This window comes from Labrus bergylta, chromosome 19 (genome assembly GCF_963930695.1).
Source record: "Labrus bergylta chromosome 19, fLabBer1.1, whole genome shotgun sequence".
NCBI classification, from domain to species: domain Eukaryota; kingdom Metazoa; phylum Chordata; class Actinopteri; order Labriformes; family Labridae; genus Labrus; species Labrus bergylta.
This window is the reverse complement of record NC_089213.1, coordinates 7,772,760-7,799,681: the sequence shown is the minus strand read 5'-3', so window position 1 is coordinate 7,799,681 and position 26,922 is coordinate 7,772,760. Positions and strand designations below refer to the sequence as shown.

Here is a 26,922-nt window from a genome sequence, read left to right as displayed (position 1 = left end):
ATACTGGACCCTCTTGGATCCAAACAGCTACTTTGCTTCTTGCTTGAGACCCCTTTAGTGTCCTTCCACTAAATGGTCACTTGAACAGAGTTTATATATTCTAAAAAGAACTTAATACAACCTGAGTACCAGCTGTGTGTTCTCTTAATGTCACGTTTTTTAAAGGTTTAATTTGGGGCTTTTTATGCCTTTATTTTAGAGATAGGACAGTAGATAGAGGCAGACATCAGGGAGGCAGAGAGTGGGGAATGACGTGCGGCAAAGGAGCCACTGGTTGGATTCGGACCAGGGCTGCCCGCCTGGAGGACCATAGCCTCCGTTTATGTATTATTTCAGAACATGGGGTGCGCACACCAACCACCAGGCTCCAGACGCCCCTCATGTCAACTGTTGTAAAGGGTCATTAATGAGCGGGAAAATGTTTAAGAAATTATATTCTATTTATTGATTAAAAAAAGTTTTATGTTAATTATGTTCTAAGTGTTCTATTCCTTCTGGCACTTTTACAGTGTTAACAAAATATATCTTACAGACAAAGTGTGCCTCGGTCGATACAACATTCATCATCACGGAGGCGAATACATTTTTTTTTTTTTAAAGTAAACAGAAATAATTCTAATAAATGAGCTACAACATGGAGAAGCTACAACATGATGTGAGAAGACAAGAGAAGCTTACACAGTGAGTTATCAGCACAAAGGACCCAAACCCAGAACCCTTACATGAAATAAAAAATGTTTTCTGAACTGTTGGCCTCGTAAACTGAAGAATACATACAGCAAACTCCACTCACAACACAGACTTGATTCTGATGTTTGCTATCTCATGAGACAGCAGCACATCTCCATTTGCTCCAAATGGCAACTTGTTATTGAAGTGACAGGACCTAGACCAGTGGTTCTCAACTGGAGGGTCGGGACCCAAAAGTGGGTCGCGGAGCCATTTTCAGCGGGTCGTGAACATGTGACTGTGACTGGAAAAAAAAAAAAAACGTGTCAAAAAGTCTATGAAGCGCTTTTAAAACATGTTGGTTTAGTTCCTTCGCTTCGTTCCATCACATGTTTTGTACCATCTGAGGTCCAAACTGCATTTTCATGAAGGCGTAGGTGGTGGGTCCTAACGCTAGGCAAGTTGAGAACCACTGATCTAGGCGTACATATTAAAGGGCTATCCTCAAGTTTTTCACCTGGGATGTATTTTTTTTGTGTGTGCATGTTTTGGGGTCTAAATGATGAATTGGCTGATAAAATGTGTTTGCTAATGCAGCAGTACACTCCTCCTCCTCCTCCTCCTCCTCCTCCTCCTCCTATAGGAGAGGCTATGTACTGATGTTTCATCAGCTCAGAGGCTTTTGCTAGTCCGACAGGCGGCATCTACATCTACTGGGAAATGACAATAATGCAAAGTGAAAGAAAACGAGAGGGTTTCTTGTGAGGTGGTTCTGCAGGCCACCGGTCCCCGTTTACATTTACACATTTCTGTCCAAATAATGTGACACTTAAGTGACGGAAACTTAACTAACACAACTGAAAACTGTCAGTACCTCATGCACAGCCAATCTACACGCTCCTGTGAGAATCGCACTTCACCTGCAGCTTTCTCAGTTGCTGGGCAAACAGGAGGAAGCTACAGGTGGAACTTGTTCTCTCACAAAAAAAAAGTCTCAGTGAAGATATTTTCAGTGGCCGGCAGATTATTAAAAAATGTTTTTTACTGTATATTCCTGCAACCGACCGGCTCCTGAGCACGTAGATTGGCCGTGTATGGGACATCCTATTGGTCGTGTGGATTATTTATCTACTAATAAAAACAGTTTGACACATACTGGTTAATGTAATACTTATTTCCAAGGATCAACAGGTGTTTGTCTCAGTGAGCACAGATAACGCAAAGAGACTGAGTTTAGGACTAAACAGTGGAACAACTTAAACACAATAGAAATAAAGTGAAAGTGAAATAATAAGCATTGTGGATGTTTTTTTTTTTCTTTTTTCCAGCTGGTCCTTTTGATGCTCCTGTCAGCTTGTACAGGTGTTTAATGCAGGTATACCTACAGTGCAGGTCTAATGAGTATGTGTGCAGCGGTTCAGAATTGAGCAGAAGCACCTGCAGTGTGACCACAGCCTGTCCCCGTCTCCTCTGGATCGTCTCGGCTGCGCCCACAGCGTGTGACCTCAGCCGTCCTGAGCGCTGTTTCGTCATCAGTCCTCTCTGTTCCTCCGTGACGCCGCGTTGCACACACTTTCCTCCACACACACAAACACACACACACACACACACACACTCTGTTACGTGTAGACGCAGGAGGTCATGCAGTCGGCCTCGGACTCAAAGTTGTTTCTGTTTCCCTCGCAGCCTCCGAACCAGAACTGAGCGCAGGCGTTGGCCACGGGGTCGTAGTACCACCTCATCACGTACTGACGACAGGGACCGGGGTCCAGAGGCTGACTGCACCCCTCATCTAAAGGACAAGAAGGATGTCTTGAAATGTTTGGCCTCAGTGGTTAGCAGTGTTGTTATTTCATCTACATTTCACTGTTTGAACAAGTAGATAGTTGTTTTACCTGCATAGGACCAAAAAAAGGCCCCTGAGATATCATAGGACAAACTGGGCCAAATATGATCCCGGTGGTTCAAAAGTAAAACAACAGAATTCAAGCTTTCTGATTGGATAAGCTCAATGGTGCTTCGGCAGTGCTCAGAGGGGGGGGGGCCCTGGCACCTCTCCAGCCACCAGACCATCTATATTATGGTCCACATCGGGACTTGAGCCGGCGACCCTCCGATTCCCAACCCAAGTACCTACAGACTGAGATACTGCCGCCTCCAAAACCCTCAAAACGTTCAAGTAGGATCGATAAAATCTGAATCATTCTGATCCCAGCAGAGGTCTGGATTCAGACTGGATTACAGGGACAAATTGGTAAAACAATTCACTTTTACATAATAGTGTGTGAATGAAGAATCACTCGCTAAGTATTGATAGAAGTGGCATATAATTGTTTTGAGAATTTTTAATTGACAACTAGAAACTTCAGTCATCGGGCCGTAAGAATTGGCCGTTAGAACAGTAACAGACTCCTCCTTTCAAATCAAGCTCTCATTGGCTGTTCAAGGGTGTAAAAAGTGCATATTAGGCAGTAATTAGCTGAATGAGGTGTCAGCGAAACAGCAGAGGCCAATCTGAAGCCATCTGTGGATCTTCATGGATGTAATGTGATTCAATCTTTCTCTGGATTTGGACTGTGAGGACTAGTTTTTGGTGGAGTATTATGACGGGGCGTTAAGTCAAGAGACTGTAAAAAATGGTAGTTTGTTTGTCGGTGGTCTGACACACTTTATTGCAGTTACTGGAAGTAGATTGACCTATCAGTGGAAATGATCAAATGTATTCTGAAGTAAAGTGACATGAATGAGAGTTGGACTTCTGAGACTCTAATCTCTGCGTGTTTACCTGGCCTGGCTGAGTCCGTCAGAGTGGGAGCAGCAGGAGGAGGGCTGACTGGAGCCTGCGTGCTCTCTGCCTCGTACAGTCTGTCGCTCGGAGTCTGAGGACCCAACACCGAGCTCACCCCTGGGCTCTGCTGCCCCAAGCCACCAGAAGAGACAAACTTCCTGTCTGGCGGCTGGATCCAGGGATCCACCAACACATCCGAGTCAATCAGGTTCTCGTCGACCCGCCCGGACTCGTGAGACTGTGGGGTCACTTCATCCTGGAAAAGGAGCCGACAAAGCAAATGCTTAAGTTAGTTTTCATTGTAATATTTCCAAACAGCTGAACCCCAAAGGCCGATGAATACTTGTGCAGTGAGTCTGAGCTGATGATAAAGCCTTTGTAAGTGGCTTAAACTGTTGATGTATACTGTGTCTGGGTTGCATTGCATTTTGTGTGTGAATGGGTGAATGACAGCCAGGTGTAAAGCACTACATAGGTACCAACCTAAATACTGTTTTTAAAAAATCAAACTCGTTACAAGTGACGGAAGCCCATAAGTTATTATTTATCCTGAGTGGCATCCCATGTTTCCACGAAGGAGTTGCTGAGTAATGTCATCACTTTAGGAGTAAGCATATCACATTTACAGTTGAGATGAAAGGCAGAGCTTGTTCGATTTCCTCGCCCAGGATCGATATCGAGACGCCGCCTTGTGTAGAATCTGGTCGCTTCTTCACAGGTATTAAGACAGTGTTGGGAAGACGTGACATTGTGTCTTCCTGCTCACAGATCTGACTCAGTATTTGGATTTCTACAGCTGCAAAACAAAAAGGAAACAGAATTGGAGAAAATGTTATCGGTTGTCTACATCACATGAAACAAAAGGCAAAGAAGTATAACAGATGACAAGATGACTCCAAATCTAAATTGATGTTCACATTTTTATGTTAGTGTTTGGATTGGCTTTGATAAATTCTCACTAACTCAAAGGTTGCAGGGGGTGGAGATGACATGTGAGGAGCTGCGACAGCCGCAGCATTGGACAGCATTGTTTTCAGGCCTGCAGCACGAGTCAGAAAAGCACTGATGGCTTAAGTATAAAGTCAAGATTAAAACTGAGCTTTGGAACAGAAATCATAACATCAGTGCAGGTCAAATGGGCTTGTTTGGTTTATTACTGGATGTAAACTGTTTGATTAAGGGCAAGGTTTGAAGGAATGACTTTGGGAAACATTTATTTTGTGTCTAAGCAGGTTCTAATCAGACAAACTGAAAGCATTAGTAAAGCCAATAAAAACATTCCCTGCTTTGCTGGAAATGGTGAACAAGCCACCTCCATTACACTTAAAAGGGGAGTAACACATGCCTACACTTTTACCTTATTACTAAGTAAGGATGTAACAATTCACTCAAGATTTATTTTACTAAATGAGACTAGACAAATGAGTGAAAAAGATTCCTTTAGGGGCTCTTTAAACAATAGCTGCAAAGGGTTCACTGCTCTACAAAGCCGCCAGACTTCATTGACAAAAACAACAATTTTGACTTTTTAGAAAGCTGTAGTCCCTTTTTTTGCCATCTTGCCGTTAATATACAACATCGCTTCTTACTCTCCATCCATTGTCCAAAAGTGAAGCCAAAGTAGCCCTGTGATGAGCGCTAACACATCGAGCTGGTGATGTCATTCGGATCAAAGACATGCAACAGAACAGAGCTGTGTGGTTGAACCACAGAATTGACAACATGCCGCGACCAACTTCATAAATCATGTCACCATAAAGCTAGTTGGTTCTTTGCAGTGTGACGGTGTTTTCTTACTGGGAAGTGACCTGAAGTCATCGATGAGGTAGACGTGCTCTTCATCAGGATCCGAGGCGATAGCATTCATCTCAGCTTTGAACTCTTCATAAAAATGGGCGGTGCTGCTCATCACACCGATGACAAACATCTTGATCCCCTCCGCGTGGGCCTCTGTCGCCGCTTCCTCAAACTGCATTTGGTCACTGGGGTCCGTTTGCCCGTCTGTCAGAACCACAGCCACTTTCCTCACACCAGGCCGCGAGTGCTGGAACAGCTGGTGGGCCCGATGGATGGCCCTGCCCGTGAAGGTGCCCTCGCCCAGGTAGGGCATCATCCTCACCGCAGCCTTCACCTCCTCTTGGCTTAACTGCTGCTGCAGACTCACCACCACGCTCTCCACGTAGCTGTAGAGAACCACACCGATTCGAGTGGCCTCTTTGCTCACCGACATCCGGTCGATGACAGCATTCACAAAGTCCTTCGCCAACTCCAAGTTTTCTGGTCCCACGCTCTCAGAGCTGTCGATCACAAACACCAGCTCCAGAGGACTCTCTCTGCACCTCATCCCACAGCCTGGATGTGAAACAGAAGAGATCGAGTATAATGCTTCAAAAGCAAAATATGAAAAGTTACAAAGCAAACTTCTATTCAAAAAACACAGAAGCACAAGGCCAGCACATGCTTCTTCATCCCTTCAAAACCTCAGCTCAGACTCTTCCTTTAGTTTATTTGATGCATACATTTTAATGCTTCTTATAAACACTGGATGGAAACATAATTTCCAATACAAGCAACACAAACCACATCACCCATTATCACAGCTTAAACTATCACAGAAGAAGATTAAATGTGTCATTTACCACAAATCTCTTTTATAATCTGGATGACTTCATCTCTCTGTGTAAAGAAAATGGGTTTTAGGTTAGGAAATAATGTATTTTATTGTGAGATAAATGGATAAAGCTCGCTGTTATTTGTTCAGTCAGTGTACTCACCGTTAGGCCAGGCTCCCCTTTTTCTCCAGGATTCCCCTGTAAAGTTCAACTCAGATTATAAAGTAGAATCCTACCAACTGGATGTGACCAGCAGGAATCACCAAACAGAAGTGTGTGTGTTTGACATGTTTAAAGGCAGAATATGCGACATTTTAAACATATATATAGCAAAAAAATCAAGTATATCCTCTATAAATCTCTCTGAGTCGTGACTGTCTACAATGACGCGCGAGTCCCGCTGTCTGCGATGTTGTCAGAGCCGTGTTTACATCATGTTTTGACCGGCTCCTCCCCTTCTGTATAAAAGCTGTTTAACTGCTACAAGAGAAAACGAAGAAGAACATACTCACTGCTTATTTGAATGACACGTAAGTGTTTTTAGATCACGGTCATTTTGTGCAAATTTACATGCAATGTGTAGCTGCCAGCTAACTAAAGAGTGCTAACATTAGCATTAACACAACAATGCAGCTCAAGACCATGCTCGAGACGAGGACAATTTTGTCCGACGCTCGTGCACAGTGCTAAGCGCTTAATTAATGTGCATTCCAATTTGTGCAAACGTGAGGGGAGAGGGGTTGGAGGTGTCCCGCTGTAGGAGAGCGGAGGATTCAGTGTGGACGCGGAGGTGTCGCCAAACAGCAGTTTGTTTCGGTTTGGGCTATCGATGATAACCAGCATCATGCTGGTGCTCAAGGGCGACATCTACTGGATGAAAAGTCAAACAGTCTTCCTTTAAACTATATCATGATAACTTTGCTGCCTAAAAGACCTTTTTGTGATTGTTGTGAGAACATTGTGAAATCCCAATATATTATGGAATGAAAATAACGCCTAACCAAGATTTTAAAAAAAGTATTTGGGATAGTTCTGGCGGTACAAAGGCAGAATCTTTCCCATCTGCATCTACTGTAAAGCACTATGAGTCTATGTGCATTATATTACATGTATCACCTTGTCTAACTGTTCATCAGAAATAAACGAGTGCATCCTAATGACTTTAAATTGACGAATCCATCAGCATCAACATGGCTGATCGAGTCATTTCATAAATTGTATCTACTGTAATGCGAACCCAACTCCAACCTGCCGTCTGTATCATCCCGTGTAGGTCTCACTTGACATGCAATGAGGAAGCTGTGTCCCAGTTGAACAATAACCAAAGAAAAATACAGCAATGTTACCATCTGTCCTGTAGATCCAGGTTCTCCATGGTCCCCCTTCTCTCCTTTCTTCCCTCGGTCTCCAGGAATGCCTCTATCACCCTGAATATGAAAGTGGACTTATTTCAGCTAATTTGGAGCACAGATATTTCTACTGAATTATGCAACAGCTGATGTAACAAATGACACAGTAGCTGTTTGTACCTTCTCCCCTGGATGGCCATCCCCTGGTGCCCCTCTAGGGCCCACTATTCCATGATATCCAGGCTCTCCCTGAGAACAAAGATGGATGAATTGGTAACTTAGACGAGGGTGTCGTCGGCATATAGACGTATATTAAAACTGTCCAATCGATGGATTGAAAGTCTCCAGATCGTTTCATTAAGTGTAACAGGATAACATCTAACGAGGAGACAGTGGCCATCCCTGCGGGACAAGATAATCAGTCTATAAAGCCGCCAAAGCAAGCGCTTGGCAAGAGTCGCAAGAAAGACTTCATTTTAACAGGCAGAGACCCCAGAGCCTGATCACTTAGAATGGTTAGCGGCTGAAAGCGACTCCAAAAGTTGCACATCGTCCTTCTACCTGCCCTGTCTCAGGATCGTAAGCGTAGAGTACATTGAGGTCAGGATCATCAGGAGTTGCCACGCCCTGTGCAGTTTGCTCTTCCATTGCAGCTGAATTTGGAGAAAAGCTATCCGCACTGTAACTCTGCGCAGAGCTGTTCTCTAATGCTGACAGATCACAGTTTTGTCCATGAAGATGTATCACTTGCATCCTTGAAGTGAGTCACAGATCCAGACCATCTCTATACATGCGGATGAAGAGTCAAGCTGCCGACAGTGCAGGATGTATTATAATACTGTAACAGTAATATTACAGTAATATTAAGACTTTCATTGCAGTTAACACCTACTCTGAGCACACAATTATTTTTCTACTCTGTGTGTTGCTGTCATCGTAGGTCTTTGTGAAATTGATGCTTTTTGCAATGAGGCTGATTTGCATAGAAAGGGGGCCCATTCCCAAAACGACTGCAGAATACTCACAAACAGTAAATGCACACAGAGATGCTATTTGCTCTGCGGCGCAGTGAGAGATTCATTTAACCCCTTGCAGGTGTTTTGTGAATTAGACGGTGGCTTTTTGACTCATTTGCACACGTTTAGCGGGTGAAAAATGTGTGCAATCCATATATTAATCCGGCCCTCAGAGTGTTAAGTTCAACCACAGATGGGTGCTGAATCCTCAAACAAAAATACTGTACCATCATTAGGAATCAACATCATCCTGGATTTGTCATCCTGAAGACAACCTGCAAGCCTTGTTTAGTGTTTTCATGTCTACCTTTGGTCCTTGGATGCCCTCTCCTGGTTGTCCTGGAAGGCCTGGAGATCCAGGCTGCCCCATAGAGCCCTGGAAATACAACACATGCAGACACATTTTAAGACTTATTTCAGTATGATCAATGGAGAAGATGGTTTTAAATCATCAATTATTTAACTACCATTCGTCGTATACATAAGCACTGACCTTAGGTCCATAAAGTCCAACTCCAGGAGGACCTGATGGACCTGGTACCCCAGGTAAGCCTCTGTCACCCTGAAAAACAACACAGACAAAACAACTCTTACTAAAAAGAGTTTCAACTGACTTTCCATCTTATGCTACCCACTCTCTGTCTCTTAACATCTTATCCAGATCACAAACACATGTCATCAGGTTCCCCTCCAGTCAGTCCACATGGCCTCTTTTAAACTACACATCCATATCCCACATCAGGAGGTCATACTGTCAGTGTGGCTACTGATGTTGTACTTTTTCTCTTTTTCTCACTCTGTTCAGTTGAATGACCTTTAGTCCTCATGAGCATCATGAAATGCCCGTCATGTTCGCTTTTCCTCACCTTGAAAACCCCACGAAGCTACACTCATAACTCACCTTATGTCCAGGTAATCCTTTCCCTTCAGGTCCCATCTCTCCTTGCACTCCTGGTAAGCCAGGCAGACCCTAACGTAAAAGAAAGACAACATATATATTCATTCTTATGCAGTATTTCTGAGGATGATATATTTGATACACTGAAATACATTTCCTCTTACCTGTGGCCCTGGCAAGTTATCACCCTTTATTCCTGGTGGCCCGACAGGTCCAAGATTTCCCTTATTACCCTGAAGAGGAACAGTCAAAATACTGAGAGGAAATATTTCAAGAAAATACAGATTTGCTCAAATATATTAGTACAAAAAGATAAATTGACCTGCAGGTGAGTATACTGCAAATGTGATTTAAGTGTGATCTCAAGATGTAGAAATCTTCAAGCAAACATTTTCAGGTGCAAAGTCCTGCACTATGCATCAGTATACTGTGTGTTAAATGTACTTCATACTTAGTATCTTAGGAGGTGACCATTGAGAAAATATGTGAAATGAACTTGTATGACACTGATGCAAAACGCTCCTCAGCCTTGCAACATGTTCACTGATCTAAGTTGTTTTATGTGGGTTCTACTCCTTGGTGGATTTACCTTTGGCCCCATTATTCCAAGTCCAGGTTCTCCTACAGGTCCAGCGAGTCCAACAGGCCCAAGATCTCCCTGTGAAGTGAAGAACGAATGAAACCTTTGTTTTAACAGACTCTGACCATTGACAGCACTTCTTGGTTTTTAAACTGAATCAGAATCGGCTTCATTCGTCAAGTATCGTGTTCACATACAAATAATTGTTGTAAAAACGTTGTATTCTGGTGTACAGCTTGTTTAGGTGCATAGCTTTGTGTTGATAGAGTTGTCAGCTGAATTATGTGTGTGTGTGCATGTGTGAGTGTGTGCATGAAAGATTTCTTGGGAGTCATCACCTTTGATCCTGGTAAGCCACGCCCAGCAGGTCCAGGTAGGCCCATCATTCCCATGCTGCCGGGTTCCCCCTGAACAAAAGAATCAGCATCGTGATCACTGAGCCGTCAGCTCAAGTTAATAAAATTGGCATATTTTGCCTGAAACATCACGCTGCAGTTTGAAATTTGAAAAGTATTTGAGATGCTTTCAATTACTCTTCAGAGCCATCCGAGCCAAAAACCTCTTGAATCCTCCAAATAGTAAAAACCTGACCCGATCTTTAACATTGTGTTGGACTCTGTCAGCCATTCAAACATGACCTTAGCTAAACGCCTCCAGTTCAAACCTGTATTTAACATACCTTAGCTCCAGCAGGTCCAACTGGGCCAGGCAACCCTGACAGCCCCCTTGTCCCACGATCACCTCTGTCGCCCTGCGGAAAAAAGAAAAGAAAAAGATGACGTCACACAGCTCAGCACCTCTGATACAATATGTTTGATTGAGAAAGCTCATCGATGTATGTGCCTTATAAGGCCTTATTTAAGACTTCATACGGCAGTTCAGTTAGTGTGTACAGGTATGAAAAATCAGTACAGGTATGAAAATATCTAATCTGAGTGAGTTCAGCCAAACCAAATGTTAGGGCAGCGTAAACAAAGCCTATTTATTATCAAACAGTAAGGATGTCGTCTGAAGACACGCAGCAGCTGTAGCACATCTGATTACCTTTTCTCCAGGGATACCTTTCCCAGGCGCTCCCTCGAGGCCTCGCAGTCCTGGCAACCCCATCTCCCCCTGCAAACAGAAACAGTTTCCAGTGAGATACCGGTTCAGGTGACATGACCTCACAACCTTTTTTAACGTCTTATATTTTCTGTTTTTTTTTTTTTAAGTGATGTGCGTTTGTAGATGTTCCTGCCCAGACACCACAGATGTTAATTAGCTTTAGCTCTCATGTCTTGTAGGTTCCTTGGGATTGTTGGTGGGTACCTGTTGCTATGGACCGCCGACCCCCCTCCCCTCTGTTTGTCCCTATCCTTCTTCCTGCATCCCATCCCATCTCCTCCCATCCTATTTTTATTCTTTTGTAAAGTGTCTCGAGATAACATTTGTCATGAATTGGCGCTATGCAAATAGGGATTGATTGATTTAGTGCTAACTGGTCCAACATGGCCCCAACAAATAAGCTAAACAAACAGAAAAGGGAGTTAGGGATCGTCACTGTTTCTGAATCGCATGAGGCCTCTTCATATTCAATGTCTTTTCTTATCAACGTATAGAAAGTACTTAATTGTTCTGTAATTGTGAAAATACCTCAATTCATTAATTCCTCATTGGATCTTCTGAATAATAAATAAATAAATAAACCGTCCTCAGGTGACTCACCTTTGGCCCCACAGCTCCGTCCTCACCAGGAATGCCCGGTATCCCAGAAGTCCCGTCAGGCCCCGGCTCCCCCTGGAAAATAAACATCCCATGAAGTCTAAACTTTCTCTCTCACTGTACTTATTTTTTAAAAGTTTCATTTAAAGGGATTCGGGGTGGTTTTACCTTTGGTCCTGGCTCACCAACCCCCCTGTGTCCCTGAGGTCCAGACTCTCCGGGGAAGCCTTGGTCCCCCTGAGAAACGAGACGGATAACCTCAGATTCAAGAATTCAGGAATAAAACTCAAAAAGAATCTCTGTTTCTGAAACTCTGCTACTTACCTTTGGTCCAACTATACCCAGTCCAGGAGGTCCTCTGGGACCAGAAGGCCCAGCTGGTCCTTGATCCCCCTAAAAGCAGAACAATCATAGCTCTTTAATTGAATTTATTAGAGTCCGACCGATTAATCGGCTAGCCATGAATATCGGCCGATATTAGAATATCATGTGACTGTCAGTTTGGCTAAATTTATCTCCAATATGCGTCGATATTACTCAATTTATTCATCAGTCAAAAAACATTTGATTTGAGTTTCATTGTATTACACTAGCAGTTCTCTTTCACCAGCAGAGGGCGCTATATGGATTACAACAAGAATGATCACTCTCCAGTCCAGAGTGTCAAGCGGTGATGCACGTACTTTACAGTTAAGCAACCATCATGTCGTCATTATAAATCTTCTCCACAAGTGTTTGAAAACTGTATTTGAGGGATCAACTCAATAAATGTATATATCTATCTATCTCTAAATATCAAAGACAGATCTAAGAAAGATATCGGCCGATATATCAGTATCAGATTTTTATTTCTCCCTTATATCGGTATCGGCCCCCGAAAATCCCACATCCCAAAATCCACTAGAAGTTACAGAACTAAATGGATAAAGAGGTTAATATTGTTATAGCAGCAGACAATAAGGAAGTGAGGCATTAGCAACAATTTCCACTTTCATTTGAGGTATTTAAGCTAGGAGTATTTGGCTTTGTAAGGGTTTTAGAGCACATCTATTGCAAGTAGACAAAAAAGGCATAACAAGAAAATTGCTTATGACAGAGATACCTTTGGTTGACTGTCGGGTTGATGTAGTTTAAAATATGAACACAATGGAAAGTAAAATTTCCCTACCAGATCTGATTTGGTGAAAATTAAAGAGTATGCGAGAAATGTATTGAACCTACATCGCCAATGAGACCACAATAAATTAAAAAAACCAGATCCCCTTTATTCACCGCTACAGATTAATGATATGTACTATTTCTTCGATCTTTAAATAATTTATTAGAGCTTGTTTTTCCCCTTCATAAGACTACTTGAAAGACTGATTCAGAGTGTAAGGACTGATTCCTACATGTACAGGACACAGATACATAAGGCTACACAAACAGGGTTAAGTGAACTGTGCATTGAGGTTTATACAGAATCCAGAATCTGGAAAACAAAGTGAAACAAGTTCCTAATGGTCTTACCTTTTCTCCTTGGATTCCTGCTCCTGGAAACCCAACCAGACCCGGCAGCCCCTGGGCTCCGGTGTTTCCCTTTAGAGTCAGACAGGTGAGAGGTCAGACAGGTCATCCTTTATAGCTTCACATATTCTCAATGAAATCCAAAGTATGTTTTAATAGTCAAACGTACCTTTTCACCTTTGTACCCGAGTCCTGGAGGTCCACGGCTTCCTTTAGGACCCTCGTAACCCCGGTCACCCTGCAAGAAGCACACGAGGAGTTAAAGAACAGGACGATGTAGACAGATTGTGACTCATATTCTTTACTATTCTTTGAGTGAGTGTGTGAAAAGGACTAAACATTTGTTTCTCCTAACCCTTTTTTTTTTTGGTCTGAACTGGGTGATTGATGTTTCAAATGTTTCCCCTGTGCAATGAAGACCATCTTAAATGAAGAATCAATCATGACTCAACCGAGGTGTGAACCAAGCTCGTCCTTGAGCTCACCTTGTGTCCTGGAAGACCTTCTCCGGAAAAACCTGGAGATCCTTGCATCCCCTGTGGCCCTGCTGGACCCTTGAAATACCAACACAAGAACAGAAAAAAAAATGTGTCATTGATGACTAATATTTGTCTTTTCTGTTTTCTAGATTTCTCTTTTTCAAGACACAAAATTAAGAATCAGACCAGTTTTAAACTTTTGCTCCTCCATTTTTGACCACCTACAAGAAAAACAGCTCATATTTCATTTTTGTATTTCAAAACAAAAATCAAAGATCCACTCATTTTTCACTTTATTTTATCCATTTCTGAACTGAAAAACCAATGCCATTGAAAATGTTGTCATTAGCCCAAAGCAGACTGCTGTTTCAAGCAGCGATATTTACTCCCCTTTGATGTTTAGCCTTCAATCTGAAAGTTGTGGAGTAGTAATGGGAGGATGAAGTGAACCCCCCCCCACCCCCGTGTACCGAGGTGTAACAGAGGCGAGACAGTTTAGCAGCGCCAGTAGAGAAGTGCAGCGCTGTGTGTGTGCGTGCATGTCTGACTGTGTGCGTGTATGTGGAGCTCCTGCTGTGCCGTGCTTCAGAAACGCAATGTGAATTCACAGAACAGGACAAGAATATTTCACCGTCGCAGAATCGATATGAATGTACAGAGACGTGATGACAGCTCAGCATTGTCAGGGAAAAGGGAGATTGTCTGTGTTGTCATTGTGTTGTCATTGTCTGCACTCCAGGACACAGGATTGAAAGCTAGCTTTAGTGTAAAGGGTTAATCTGTGTTTTCTTGAAGGTGACCCTACATTGTGGATTTTTTGAACACCTATACACATTTGAAGACATTTTTTTGTGATTAAGTTAGAGTTAGTTACATTGATATTTCATCATAATGTCTTTAATATGTCCCTCGTTTGCACTGCTGTAGTAAGGAGCGAGTAAAAGATCAGCCATGTGTACTGGAAATCAAAACAATTCAGTGTCAATCCTCTATAAATCTTAAAGAGCATCTCTTATCAGAGCAGTTACTGTACTTTCACCCAGTTTTGTTACTCACCGGGGCGCCTGGCTCACCCCTGCCCATCGGTCCAGGAGGCCCCGGTCTTCCTTGGTTCCCTTTGTCACCCTGGAAAATAAGATTTTAAAGATTAAAGATGAATCTCAAAGACCACAGGACACACAAGTTCCTTCAGCAGATTAATCCAACTTAAGTTTACCTTGGGACCAGGGAAGCCAACTCCATTATCTCCTGCAGGTCCAGGTGCCCCCCTTGGTCCTCGGTCACCCTTTCAGAGGAGAAATTTAAAAAAAAGAAACTTACAGACGTTGATAAAGCTGTCACTGTGTGTACAAACTGATTTAAAGCACGTGTTTGGATCTGGTCTGACAGTGTGCTCACTTTAGGTCCTGACGGCCCTTCTGGACCCTGGTCTCCGGTTCCTCCGTTGACTCCCTAAAACAGACGCAAAAACAATACGGGAAAGTGAACAAAGGTGCTTGCGCGAATAATAAACGTGCTGTTTTTTTTTTAAACAAAAACGTGGAGTAATCACGACTTTTTGTGTCATATGGCTGAAAGATGTGTTCTTGCCCCTTTGGCAGATTATTTTTCTTATTTTTATGGGTTAGCTTTAAGTTGTTTTGGTTTGGTGGTTTAATGGAGTCTTGAAACTGCACAAGTCATGTCTGCGTGTATCACCAGCGATGACAAAGTTAAGGGGGGGAACCTTGACACTGTCATCAGAGCTGCCTACGTTCCCACCACATTAGCCCAGCTTCCCTCAGAGACCGGCACCTGTTGGACGCTGAAGAGTCATGGTGGGAATCTCGAAACAGCGAAAGACTTAAACTGCACAGGATTGATCATACATGGTGCACATAAGGAACAGAAGTCATAATTTATACAAATTAGGACAGGTTTAAATGAAGCTCTGGTGATAGGCTAAGGCTTCTATAAGAGATGAAAATGGGTTGTGAATGTGCAGTAAATCCGCAAGCTGAACTCTGAGGAGCATCTGCAATCTGACTGTATTTTAAAAGCGTACGATACAAAGAGTTGGTAATAAGTGGAAACTAACCGACTGACAGCTGAATGTGCTAAATAAACATAAAACAGTCATAACACAATCAGACCTTAAACTGTCAGCGATGAGGAGGAGAAGTGATGCAGCAGAACCAGAGATTGCTTCTTTTATTATTTAACACATTTTCCCTCCTAGTCAAAATCTTGCACCGACGTTACCCATAATGCACCACAAGCTCCCTTGGAGCCACAAAAGGATGCTGCAACATGTATCATTAGAACAATCCCACACCAGGAAACACACTTTGATGAATTAAATAATTGGAGTTTCCCTATAATCATATTCAGTTATTGAATCTGACTTCACTTTTAATTCATTTCTAACCAGCTAAGTTGAGACCTGAGCATTTTCCTACTTAACTGTCAATCATACATGATAGAAATAGAATATTAAACCTCTGGTTGCTGAGCTGTGACTGCCCTCTGCTGGACAGGAAAGTAGTCATCCTTTATTTACCCCACAAGGGGAAATTACTTTTGCATGCTTCACTCACGTAGGCTGAGGAAACGCATGCACAAACAGGATCCTTTGAACATGCACTCTCGAGAAATGCCAGAGGGAGGTGCTGCACATAAGAGAGTGCCTGAGCAGTTTGGGGTTCAGTGCCTCGCTCAAGGGCACATAAGCAATGGCCAGGAAGAGAAGTGACCCCTCTCCAGTGACCACACTTGAACCACCATCCCCAAGTCCCTTCAGACTGAGCTCATTGCCGCCCCCTAAAACGTGTGACTCAAGGATGTTCATCCGACTCAAAATGTGACTCAAAATTCATCCTACAAAAATATGCATTCTACTTCTTGAATCATTGTGTCTAAATATCCCAAAGGCTGTGTGGACTGTGCAAAAGCGTCATAGTGTTCCTATATCTTTATATCCTCTTACCTTTGTTATCTCATCTCTCATGCTTTGTTTTTGCAGGTCTTGTGCGATCAGGCAAATGTGCAATATATGTTGTGTTGTCTTGCATTGGTGTGTGCCTTTCTGTTTATGTGTGGATGTGTTTTTCTATTGATTTTATTGATCGATTGGAAGCGTAAGCAGCACTTTGAGTCTGAGAGAAATTTCCCCGAGCGGACAATAAAGTGTGTCAATGAAACTTGTGAGAGAGAGACTTTTAATGTAATATGTTAAGAAGTGGTGTGTCGCACATACTGTAAAGACGTAAAAATTGAGATTATGATCACTTCTGACTCGTGTGTCTAGTTTCATGGGAACTGGCGAGGAATCAGACGGACGTTTCTGTTGATCGGCAGCGCTGGAGGGGGCAACAAGCGTTTAAGAAGAGAGGGAATGTATAACATGTGCCCAAATCCTAATCCTCTGGGACAACGTCTGCTCTAAAACTACAACCAAACATTACAGGCTTGGATTCCCCCGCTTTAGAAAGGCTACATTGGGAGGGGGATAAGACCTAATCCACAGCTCACATTCCTCGAGTGCAGAGCGGGAGACGGACCCCGAGTGTGTGGCTCTCACTGCAGCCACGATCGTTTGACCACACACCCATTCAGATATGAAGACACATTAAATACACATCTCTAATAAACTAATACACGATTATTTCTATAATGGTGGATAAATCTACAACTATAAGGGCCACGTTGATGACAAGAAAAAAGTCACAATATTACGTGAATATAGCGATTCAAGTCATAATATAAGAAGATTAAAGGCATAGAAGTATGAGAAAAAGTCGTAATAACGCCAACAAATTTGTAATCCTTTAAAAAAAGTTGCAATATTTGAAGAGAAAGAAGTTGTAGTGTAAGGCTATGGTTAGCTTGTATGTTTGTTTTATTTAGGTTAATATTAAAAGATACCTAAGGAATAATTTCTAAAATTATTATGACGTTATCCTCGTTCTACTTTATCCTGTTAATATTTCCACTTTATTCTGAAAATCTCAGATTTGTTTTGTCTTTACGGCCCTAATATGCCAGAGAGATAAACCGACCGAAGTCCTACGCTTAACGTTTTTGTTTTGTCTCAGACAGATTTTTTATTCCATGTTTCTGACCTTTTTGTTAAACAAGAAGATGCTCTCTTCAAGGCAACGAGACAAAAAACTGGCAACTGACAAAAACTGTCATTTTTTAACCTCAGAAAAACAGCTTTGAGGCGTCGTATAGCGATTATGTCACGCGTCCAATGTGCAGAGGCCACAGTCCTCCTCGCAGCATCCATAGGTACAAATCTGACCTCAGCCCTTTGCAGCATGTCATCCCCCCACTCCCTCCTCCCAAAACGTCCTGTCTCTCTCTCTCTCTCAGCTGTCCTCTCTAATAAATGCAAAAAGGCCTAAATAAATAAATATAACACTTTTAGAAAACAGGTGTTGTAAGTTTGTTGGAATTGTGCAATTCTGCTGTTCCAGTGGTTTTGAGTCAATGCAAAATCATTTTTTTAAACCTCTCAAGTTAGTTATTTTTTTTCTTATTACAAGGCATTATGTTGCAGCCATCACAGTCTTTTTATTTGCAGCACAGTTATGGAGCAATTCAAGTCCTTCAGACTTAAAAATTGAGCAAATTTTGCACTGGTAAAAAAAAGAAGACAGATTAATAACCCTTCAAAAGTAAAAAGTTTAAAATGTTACCTGCTCTCCTCTTTGGCCTTTAGAACCAGGAGGTCCAAGTGCACCCTGAGGATAAATAGCGATATATTAAGGCTTTATTTGCATACTTAGCAGAAACATAAAGCAAAATAAACAAATGAACCCGTTTGTGACACCTACTTGTTCTCCCATTTTACCCGGGGCACCGCATTCCCCCTGTTCCCCCTGAAAAGTAAAAGCAGTGAGGACACGGTATGAAGCAAACGTCTCATCTGAGCACCGAGCGAAGTCAAAGTGGAGGCGTTTTTAATCTGAATCTTTTAAGAACTAAATTCACGCAGATCTTTTAAACCGCAAACATACCAAAACTGGAGGCTTTTTCTTTACAGTATCATACCGTATTTTCAGACCTGGACTTTTCTGCAGCACCCGTTCATCATAATAACGTAATCATAAAATGTCACGTACCTTTTCCCCTCTGTTGCCTTGTCGACCCTATAGAACAGGAAATGCATTTTAGTTAAATTGGCCAACACTGGATATCAAACAGTTAATCATCATGCTACTCTGTCTTTCAGACCACAGACTGTAAATATGAATGTATGAAGTCTGAGTGACGTCAGTCATCTGTTGTCTGTATCTTACATTCAGTATATGTTTCAGAGCATTAATATTTAGCAGTAGCTGCTTTTTTTTTGCTCCTGAGCTATGCTAAGCTAAGCTAATTAGCCCTTGACTTGTGACCTTATTGCAAAGATAATGGTTTTATTTTAAACTTCCTTTTCCATTCTTGGAGAGAAAGTGACTTCAATGCTTTTCCAAAAATGTTAGTTTGTTTTCTTCATGTTAGAAATAAGTATGACCAGTTAGAATAATTAGAGACGGCCATGAAGGTGATTGGGGAGGACTGAAAACCTCTCCCTCTAGTCACTGTATGAGCAGGCTGATCTCAGACAGGCACAGAGAGTGTCAGGTAACTTTCACATCCTCCACTCTGAGTGTGAGCTTCAACCATCTGCCAGACGATACAGAGCCCCTCAATTCAAACTTTTTTCTTCTGACTCACGTTTGATCACGTATTTTCTGTGAGATCTCGTGTCTGTGGAATCGCCACTGTGTACGTTTCCATAAACGGCAGGTGTGTGGTCTCGCCTCCTGGCTGAATCTGCCAAGTGTGCTTTGGGAGGATGGTGATGTTGAAAAGTGTGCTCACTGTGTGTTTGTGTTCTCACACGTTCTTAAAATTGGTTAAGATTTGAAAATCATCTAGTATGTAGCTAAGTGTTTAAATTGTTAAGGACTGTAATCAAAATGTTCACTATAATCTATTTGGAGCTCCTTTGCTGCGTAACACAAAACAATATAACAGTAAACTCAGAGTAAAATGGCGCCATGAGAACCTGTTAGCCATGAGAAAAGGATGAGAAAAAATATTTGATGATTACCGCGAGGCCCTCCATTCCTGGTCGTCCATTAATGCCAGCCTCCCCCTGCAGTGACCGAGTGCAGACAAAACATCACATCAAACGACACTTCGTGGATTCTTTCTTTTACCTGGATTACTGACACAATGGAGACTTACGCGGGATCCCTTTGGACCTGGAGCTCCGTCGGACCCCGGCTCGCCTGGTTTCCCCTACATGAAAGTAAAAGGGAGATTGTGTGAGCAGAATGAGAATATTTGGGCCCCTTTTCAGCTTTGATTCAGTGTGTGTATAGTGATAGGTGAGGTAGGTCATCCTCAGTGTGCCCTGTCTGTGACCCTCTCCAACATAAACCTCGTCCTCGGTGCAACAGGTTCTCAGATCACCGCAGCCTCTCTGTTTGTTCACGATTAATCTTCCGTCCTTGACCTTTGCTTCTGTCCGCGGGCCTCTCGTCAGCAGCACCAGCAGAGAAAACAGCACTTTCAGCTGCCCATCTCGCCACCTGCTACACTTGCATTGTGGGAAACATTTCCTGCTCTTTCACATCTTTTCCCTGTAGTTGTCTTGGATGCAATCCAGTCACACCTGCTGAGGGAGGCCACCAGCCCGGCTGCTGAGGCTCCCTCAGCTGTGCAGGGATAACAGGCCGCTGTGTGAGGCTTACAGGGCTCTGTGAGGCTGAGACAGCGGTAAGCTGGTACACAAATAATGTCACTATACAAAAAAGGTCTGCAGGGCATTGGGCCAGGAGCTCCTTCAATACTTTAATGGAATATGGAGCGAGATTTTAGACGACATTTGGTGCCAACGTTTTTTGTAGTTTACCTTAATTTTACCAGGAAAATGTTTTTGTTGAGACTAAAGAGTCCCGGGCCAAGACAGCAGCTTAAAAGTTTCATACAAAGAACAAAACCATAAACTAAAATCACATCAATCAACAAATCAGTAGTGTTAAGCCGAGAAACACATTTAGTGTTCATTAAGAATAAAAGCAGTGCAATGAAATATAGCCTCCATATCAGCAAACAGAGATGTATCAAAACATGCTCCAAACTCAGAGTCCACTTGGTTATTTTTCAGCCATTCAAAATAATACAGTTCATTTGTGACATAGCCATAAAAACTTTCATTCAACTTAATTCCCCCATACTGCTCATTTAGTCGTTGCCCTAAGCAGACGTGATGGTGGAAAAAACACGCTCAACTCTCTTTTAACTTAAAACAACTTGGTGCTGAACCCCGAAAAATGTTCAAACAAGAAAACCAAAAAGGACAGCTCTCCAAAGTTGTATTTCAAATGCCACTCGGATGTTTTGAGCAGACGCTCTTCTCCGACGTGTAACAGCCTCTGAAGAAGAGCGTCTGCTTGAAACGCCCGCGTCACATTTAAAATACAACTTTGGAGAGCTGTCCTTATTGTCTTTCTTGTCGGAGCAGACGTGAAGGATTTTAAAAATCAGCTTTATTTTTCTGAGTTAACGAGTTAATTATCTCAGAATTACGAGCTTGCTTTCATTTCTCAGCACAACACCGGCCGGCGCCTCACGTTATGTGAACATGTCTTATCATCCTGACTTATTTATCACGTTATCTTGAGATAACAACACAATTGTTTTCTCTAGATAACTCGATGATGTTCTTGTGACCTAGAAAACAGGTTGCTAATTGTGATCGGCCAAAACATCATATTGTGCTGCCATTGCCCAAACTAATCAGGTAAGTTCAGACTAGTTCCCTCTTTGGTTTTTTTTCTTTTGCAACTCTAAGAGTGCAAGAAAAATAAGTTAAGATCTCTAGGAAATAAACCAGAAATGATTCCTTATCACAGGGAAACAGGATTCTTTCAAATGTACTGATGCATGTCCACTTGTTTTTTCCACTGTGATATTTTTCAGTATCTATTTCTTTGTTTAATCTTTCATAATATACCTATTGCTGCCATTAAAGTTTTTATTTCTCATCTGTTAAGTCCTTAGTGAGGGACTTTGGGCTTCATGTTTGTATGCATGAAAGTGTGAAGCAGAAGTGTGCAGGGGATAATCTTGTATTGCTTATTACTTTTCAAACGTTATGCTTCTTTTGAACTGTTGCATAAAACGACGTCACACCAGACTATCAGCACAGGCTGTGATTGGGTCGAAGATGATGATCGCAGCCGTGCTGATAATCAGAACTGCCTCTGGTGTGATGTTGCTTAATAGAAGTGTAGTATAATAAGAAGGAGGGGATGTTAATACACTCACCGGTGGTCCAGGGTAACCCCTCTCTCCCCTCTCACATGAACACGTCTTTGTCTGTGGGCACTGAAAAACAAACAGGCAAAGAGTTGAATGGAAGACAAACATTCAACGATGTTCATGGAAGGTGTGTGTCAGTGTTTGTCTTTTTGTCCTACTGAATGCGTTTTATGCAGCTGATTAAAAGTAAACAGGGTCCAAAAGAAAACAAAGACAGAGATGGTCTTTTGAAACTACTCACCCGAGTTCTTACTATGAGGTTCTGCAAGAAATCAAAGACAAAGAGAGAGAGTTACTTATCGTCCCGTCCTGCAGGAATCATAGAAATCAAACTTCAGAGACTCTTATGCATCATGTAAAGTCCTTTTTTATTTCTTAATTTAACAAATTTGATGAACTATTTTCCTATCTCGTAAAGCACAAATGAAGTCTTCTTTAATGTTTTGAATGTTGCGTTTACCTTAGATACAGTAAATGGACTTAAGATTGTATATTTCTTTTCTGGTCTTCTGACTACTCAAAGCACTTTTACACAGGTCACACCTACACATTCACACCCTGATGGTAGAGGCTGCTATGAGACCATCAGAAGTAACTAATTTATTCATATGCCGCAGACAAGCAGCGGCAGCAGCTTGAGGTTAAGTGTCTTGCCCAAGGACACATCGGACATGTGGCTGCAGGAGCTGGGGATCGAACCCCCGACCTTCAGGTTGAGAGACGACCGACTCTACTAACTGAGCCTCAGCCGCCCCATAGATGAAACCCTTCCACATGTGAGAGCAGCAAACTCTGATTATTATCATTTTGACTTCTTGTCTTTGGTGTATTCCTATGACACTGAATGAAATGAACTCACGATCTCTCTGCAGATTTATGTTCTGCTTTTTCCTGTAGAGGTCTGAATCTATCATCATCAGACTGAGTCAAGACTACAAGCCAAACTCAAAGGAGACTCACCAGTTCGTTATAGAGTTTGTCGTCCAGGTTGCTTTGTGTGAGGCTGAAGACGTGCTGCTGTGGGGGGGCGCTGGCAATGGATCGGAGTTTAGCAGTCATGGAGTTTAGCAACCAAATCTCTCTGGACACATCCGACAGCCCGATGGTGAAGACCTCGATGTTCTGCTGCTTTGCCTCAGCAGCAGCCGTGACGGCGCTGGGGCTGCGTGGGTGGTCCATCCCGTCGGTCATGAGCAGCGCCACCCTCAGGCTGTTGGAGGACGTTTCACGGCTGAACACCTGCGTGGCGTTGGTGATGGCGTAGGCGGTGTAGGTGCCGTGGCCGATGAAGGCCATGGAGGCCACGCGGCTCTGGAAGACGTCCACGTCCTGCCAGTCCCTGAAGTTGTGCTCGACAGTCACAGTGCTGCTGTACTGCAGCGCGGCAAGTCGCAGACGCAGGCGCCAGCCAGCCGAGTTCAGCTGCATCAGCTTGGTGCTGAAACGCAGGACAAAATCCTTCTGCTGCTCAAACACCAGAGATGTGGCTTTCTCTGAGCTGTCCACGATGAACATGATCTCCACCGGGCACATCAGGGCTGAGGGGGGGGGGGGGGAGAGAGAACAGCAGCATGACATTCTGAGAGAAACCATTTAGAGAAGTTTAAAGTTGCAGGTAACTCGATGTGTTAATAAGGGCTGTCGGTTTTAAATAGAGCATTGTGATCGCATGCTATTTTGTCCCTTTAGGCTCACCGTAGATAATCGTCCTCAGTGTCTCCCTGTAGTCTCAGTGATGTAAAGGAAGGACACTGCCGCATCTTTGAAAGTCTCATTTCACTTTAACAAACTCTCAGACAGCTCAGCTGACGAGTCCACAGTAATATCCACCTCATGACATCACACATTGACCTCATGACATCACACATTGACCTTTGTTACCGTTCCTTTGAGCTGTTCGACGTCAGTTTGTGATCCCTAACCACTTCCTGTTTCTGTGCTTAAGTTCAGGTCCTAACCCTCCAACTACTAGACGGTTCTTAATTTATTTCAAAAATAAAAGCATGGTTGATTTCAAATCAGAGAGTAAAATGCAATACAGTACAAACATTCAAAATAAAAGCCTAAAAAGTTTTATTTTTAAATGTGAAATAATTTTACGAATGAAATTTATCTATTAAAAATGTTAATAATTTGAAAGCCCTGATGTTTATCAACATCAGTTCTACAAAAGGACTAGTTTCTGTTGGTCCAGAAAAAGACTGCTTCACCCTTTGGTTTGAGTATCTTGATGATGAAATGTCTGAGTTTCAAACTAAAAACCTGGCCATAAATCTTCCCCGTCAGTATCATCAGATACTTTCAGCTCAAATTGTGGGCTCAAAAAAGAGCTTGAGCTCTGGGTCGAAACGAACAGTTGGTACCAACGTTTTTGGGGTTGCTTCAGCTTCATTTTGTTGCTGCAGAACAATCTGTAGTGGCTGCATTGTAATCTTTGAATGCCAGTGTACACTTACTTTTGGCCTGATTGATGATGATCTGGTTGTCATCTCTCTGGCCCTTCCTCCGTCTCTTCTGACACCTGACTGGGCTCCACAGAGTCAAAGTGAGGATCAAAACCTTCAGGATCCACCGCAAAGTCATCGTTCAGTCCTGCTGCTCAGCCTGGATGTACAAGATATGAATATAACAGAAGCATCACGGTTACATTCTTTTCTCTATGCACCTTTAAAAACACATCGTCTGTCCTCAACATCTGCCATGAAGCATCGCTCTGAAGCAGAGGCTGCAGTGATTTCATACCAACACAAGGGGGAGACACCTGGCTCACACATCAGATTTGAGTTCCTTCAGGTAGACAGGTTTATGGGTCAAGAAACTCAGGTATCTGCTCTGTGTTACAGCTGCTGTCTGATATTATATCACTGTAACCTTCACCTCTATTTGGCTCATACTAGTGCAGGTACTATTTATACTTTTCTAATACATTTACTGCTGCAACAACTTCAACATCCCTACTATTACGACTGCTGATATTAGCTCGTTCACTTTCTATCGGTGGTTAGTTTCCCTTAATATTTCTGCAAATGTTTAATTTAATTATTTTTTATACATATTGTATTTCCTAAATGTTATATATTTTATGGTCATTATTTCTTAGGCTTTGTTGTCCACATGGGGAAATTCCTCTTCACAGCACGGTCTCTGTCCAAAACAGACAACACACACACAAAACACAAAAGTACAAAACAGAGCGAAACAACAATCAAGAGTTCCCTTTCTGCAGGGATCAGGCTTTTCCCAAGGCGAGTCCTCCTGCACCTCAGTGCTCTGTACCTCTGTCCTCACCTGTGCTCTTTTTCATTTCTAATGTATCTGCCTTTTCTGTTTTTGATTCATCATCTAGTAAAGCAGGTAATGATATTCTCAAAGATAAGCTGCATTTGAATAGAGCTGTAACTTGAATAATTCTGGTCGTACTTGAGGTCATCGTGGACAGTTTTGCAGATCGATAAGCTGCACTGATTTATGCCAGAGTTGGATTATTGTGTCGATGTGATCACGTTCATTAATTTTCCCGCTTCATAATTAAATGTAAATGCACTACAACATCCTGTGTGGTGAGTTCATCCCTGAGTCGTACAACAACAAAAAAATCATCAATCAACTTTATACCACAGTAAACCTTATATGGGTTACAGAAGGTATCAATACCCTTAAATATTGGGATTTTATGTTTTCATTCTTTATCTATTGCAGAGATCAGTGTTACGAGGTATCATGCAAACATTTAATCACTCACTCAGGCAAAGGTGGAATGATTTGCTCAGATTTCATAAAAACTTGTGCGTTGATGCTGGATGTGACGGAGACTCACCTCACAGGGTGATTACAAACTCAGAAAGTTTCCCTCCTTTTTTAAATATTGAAATCACAGATTATATGTTCATTATGGTGTATTCGTGTTTGTTATACTGGGACTGTTTTCCTAAAATCATATCGCAACTTTTGCAAAACTACAACATATTGCAAAGATTGTATCTTAACCGCTATGTTGTGATATTTGGTCATTTAAACTTCAGTTCAGCATGCAAAATGTCAATCATCACCCCTCATCACTACTATCACTACTCTATATAACTTTACATTTCCAGCAATTAACAAGAAAAATATCAGCTTCTTGTAGGACTGTTACTATAACTAGCTCTATTTAAATGCTGCGCTTACACTGTGAATGCCTATTAAATACTTTATTATAGTTTAACTCCTAGAACTATCACTACCCTTAACTTCTGGACATACCTGTAGCCTGCTATCAATACTTGTAGTTTGAATCTTGTGCCAAAGCAAACAGTTTTATTTTGTATTATACCACAGAATAACAACTACCACCTCCAAACATACATCTCATATTTAAAATAAAGTAATCTTGAGATTTTCCCTGATTAATAAATTCCTAGATGGAAGTTGTTTCAGACTCTTCACCCCTCATCACTACTACTCCTGGAAATAACAGTAAAATGACAGCTTCTTGTAGGACTGTTACTATTACTAGCTCTACTGGAATGCTGCTTAGCACTGTTAATGACCATTACATACTTAATTACAGTTTAATTAGGCCTACTGTGCTTTTGGACATACCTTTACATGGTAAAACTTCTATCAAACGTCACAAATTGCTTGCATTTTTGGTGCAAAAATCACTGCTACCAGTGCTATTACAACTACTACTGCTGGACATAATTCCAGTTAGTATTAAAATAATTATAATAATATCATTCTAGTCTAGCAATCGTAGATTTAACTCTGTATTTCCCTTGATTAATTGTTTTTGTTTTTTTTTTTACTCATGAAACAGAATGATTTGTTTTTTATTCTTCTGATACATCTCATTTTTCTTTAGGATATTTCAAATAAAACATTAATCTTCAAAAGGGAATAAAAGTAAACTAAATATAAACGCACCTGTGTGTAGATGAAGTCAGAGCTGCAGGTTAATCCATCAGTCAGAGCAGCAGACTGTTTCACTGTGAGGCTGCAGAGACACTCAGACACAGGTCCACTCAGACCTGCAGCAGCTCTC

At 42.1% G+C, this 26,922-nt stretch overlaps 1 protein-coding gene across 1 annotated transcript; it reads right to left on the bottom strand.

The window, feature by feature from the left end:
- Positions 1–421: 421 nt before the first annotated feature.
- On the bottom strand, positions 422–26,922 carry col28a1a (collagen, type XXVIII, alpha 1a). Its single transcript, XM_020638664.2, has 35 exons — positions 26,805–26,922; positions 24,356–24,503; positions 22,860–23,437; positions 22,141–22,161; positions 21,906–21,965; positions 19,818–19,871; positions 19,681–19,725; positions 18,704–18,730; positions 18,416–18,460; positions 18,278–18,322; positions 14,997–15,050; positions 14,815–14,883; positions 14,655–14,723; positions 13,605–13,673; positions 13,289–13,357; positions 13,123–13,191; positions 11,938–12,006; positions 11,782–11,850; positions 11,617–11,688; positions 10,957–11,025; positions 10,592–10,663; positions 10,251–10,319; positions 9,922–9,990; positions 9,497–9,565; positions 9,336–9,404; positions 8,928–8,996; positions 8,742–8,810; positions 7,599–7,667; positions 7,416–7,496; positions 6,232–6,267; positions 6,097–6,133; positions 5,255–5,809; positions 4,084–4,253; positions 3,455–3,713; positions 422–2,461 (listed from the first exon to the last, which is right to left on the bottom strand). Exons 2-35 carry the CDS (start codon positions 24,480–24,482, stop codon positions 2,289–2,291), a joined length of 3,546 nt encoding a protein of 1,181 aa, XP_020494320.2. The 5' UTR covers positions 24,483–24,503; positions 26,805–26,922; the 3' UTR covers positions 422–2,288.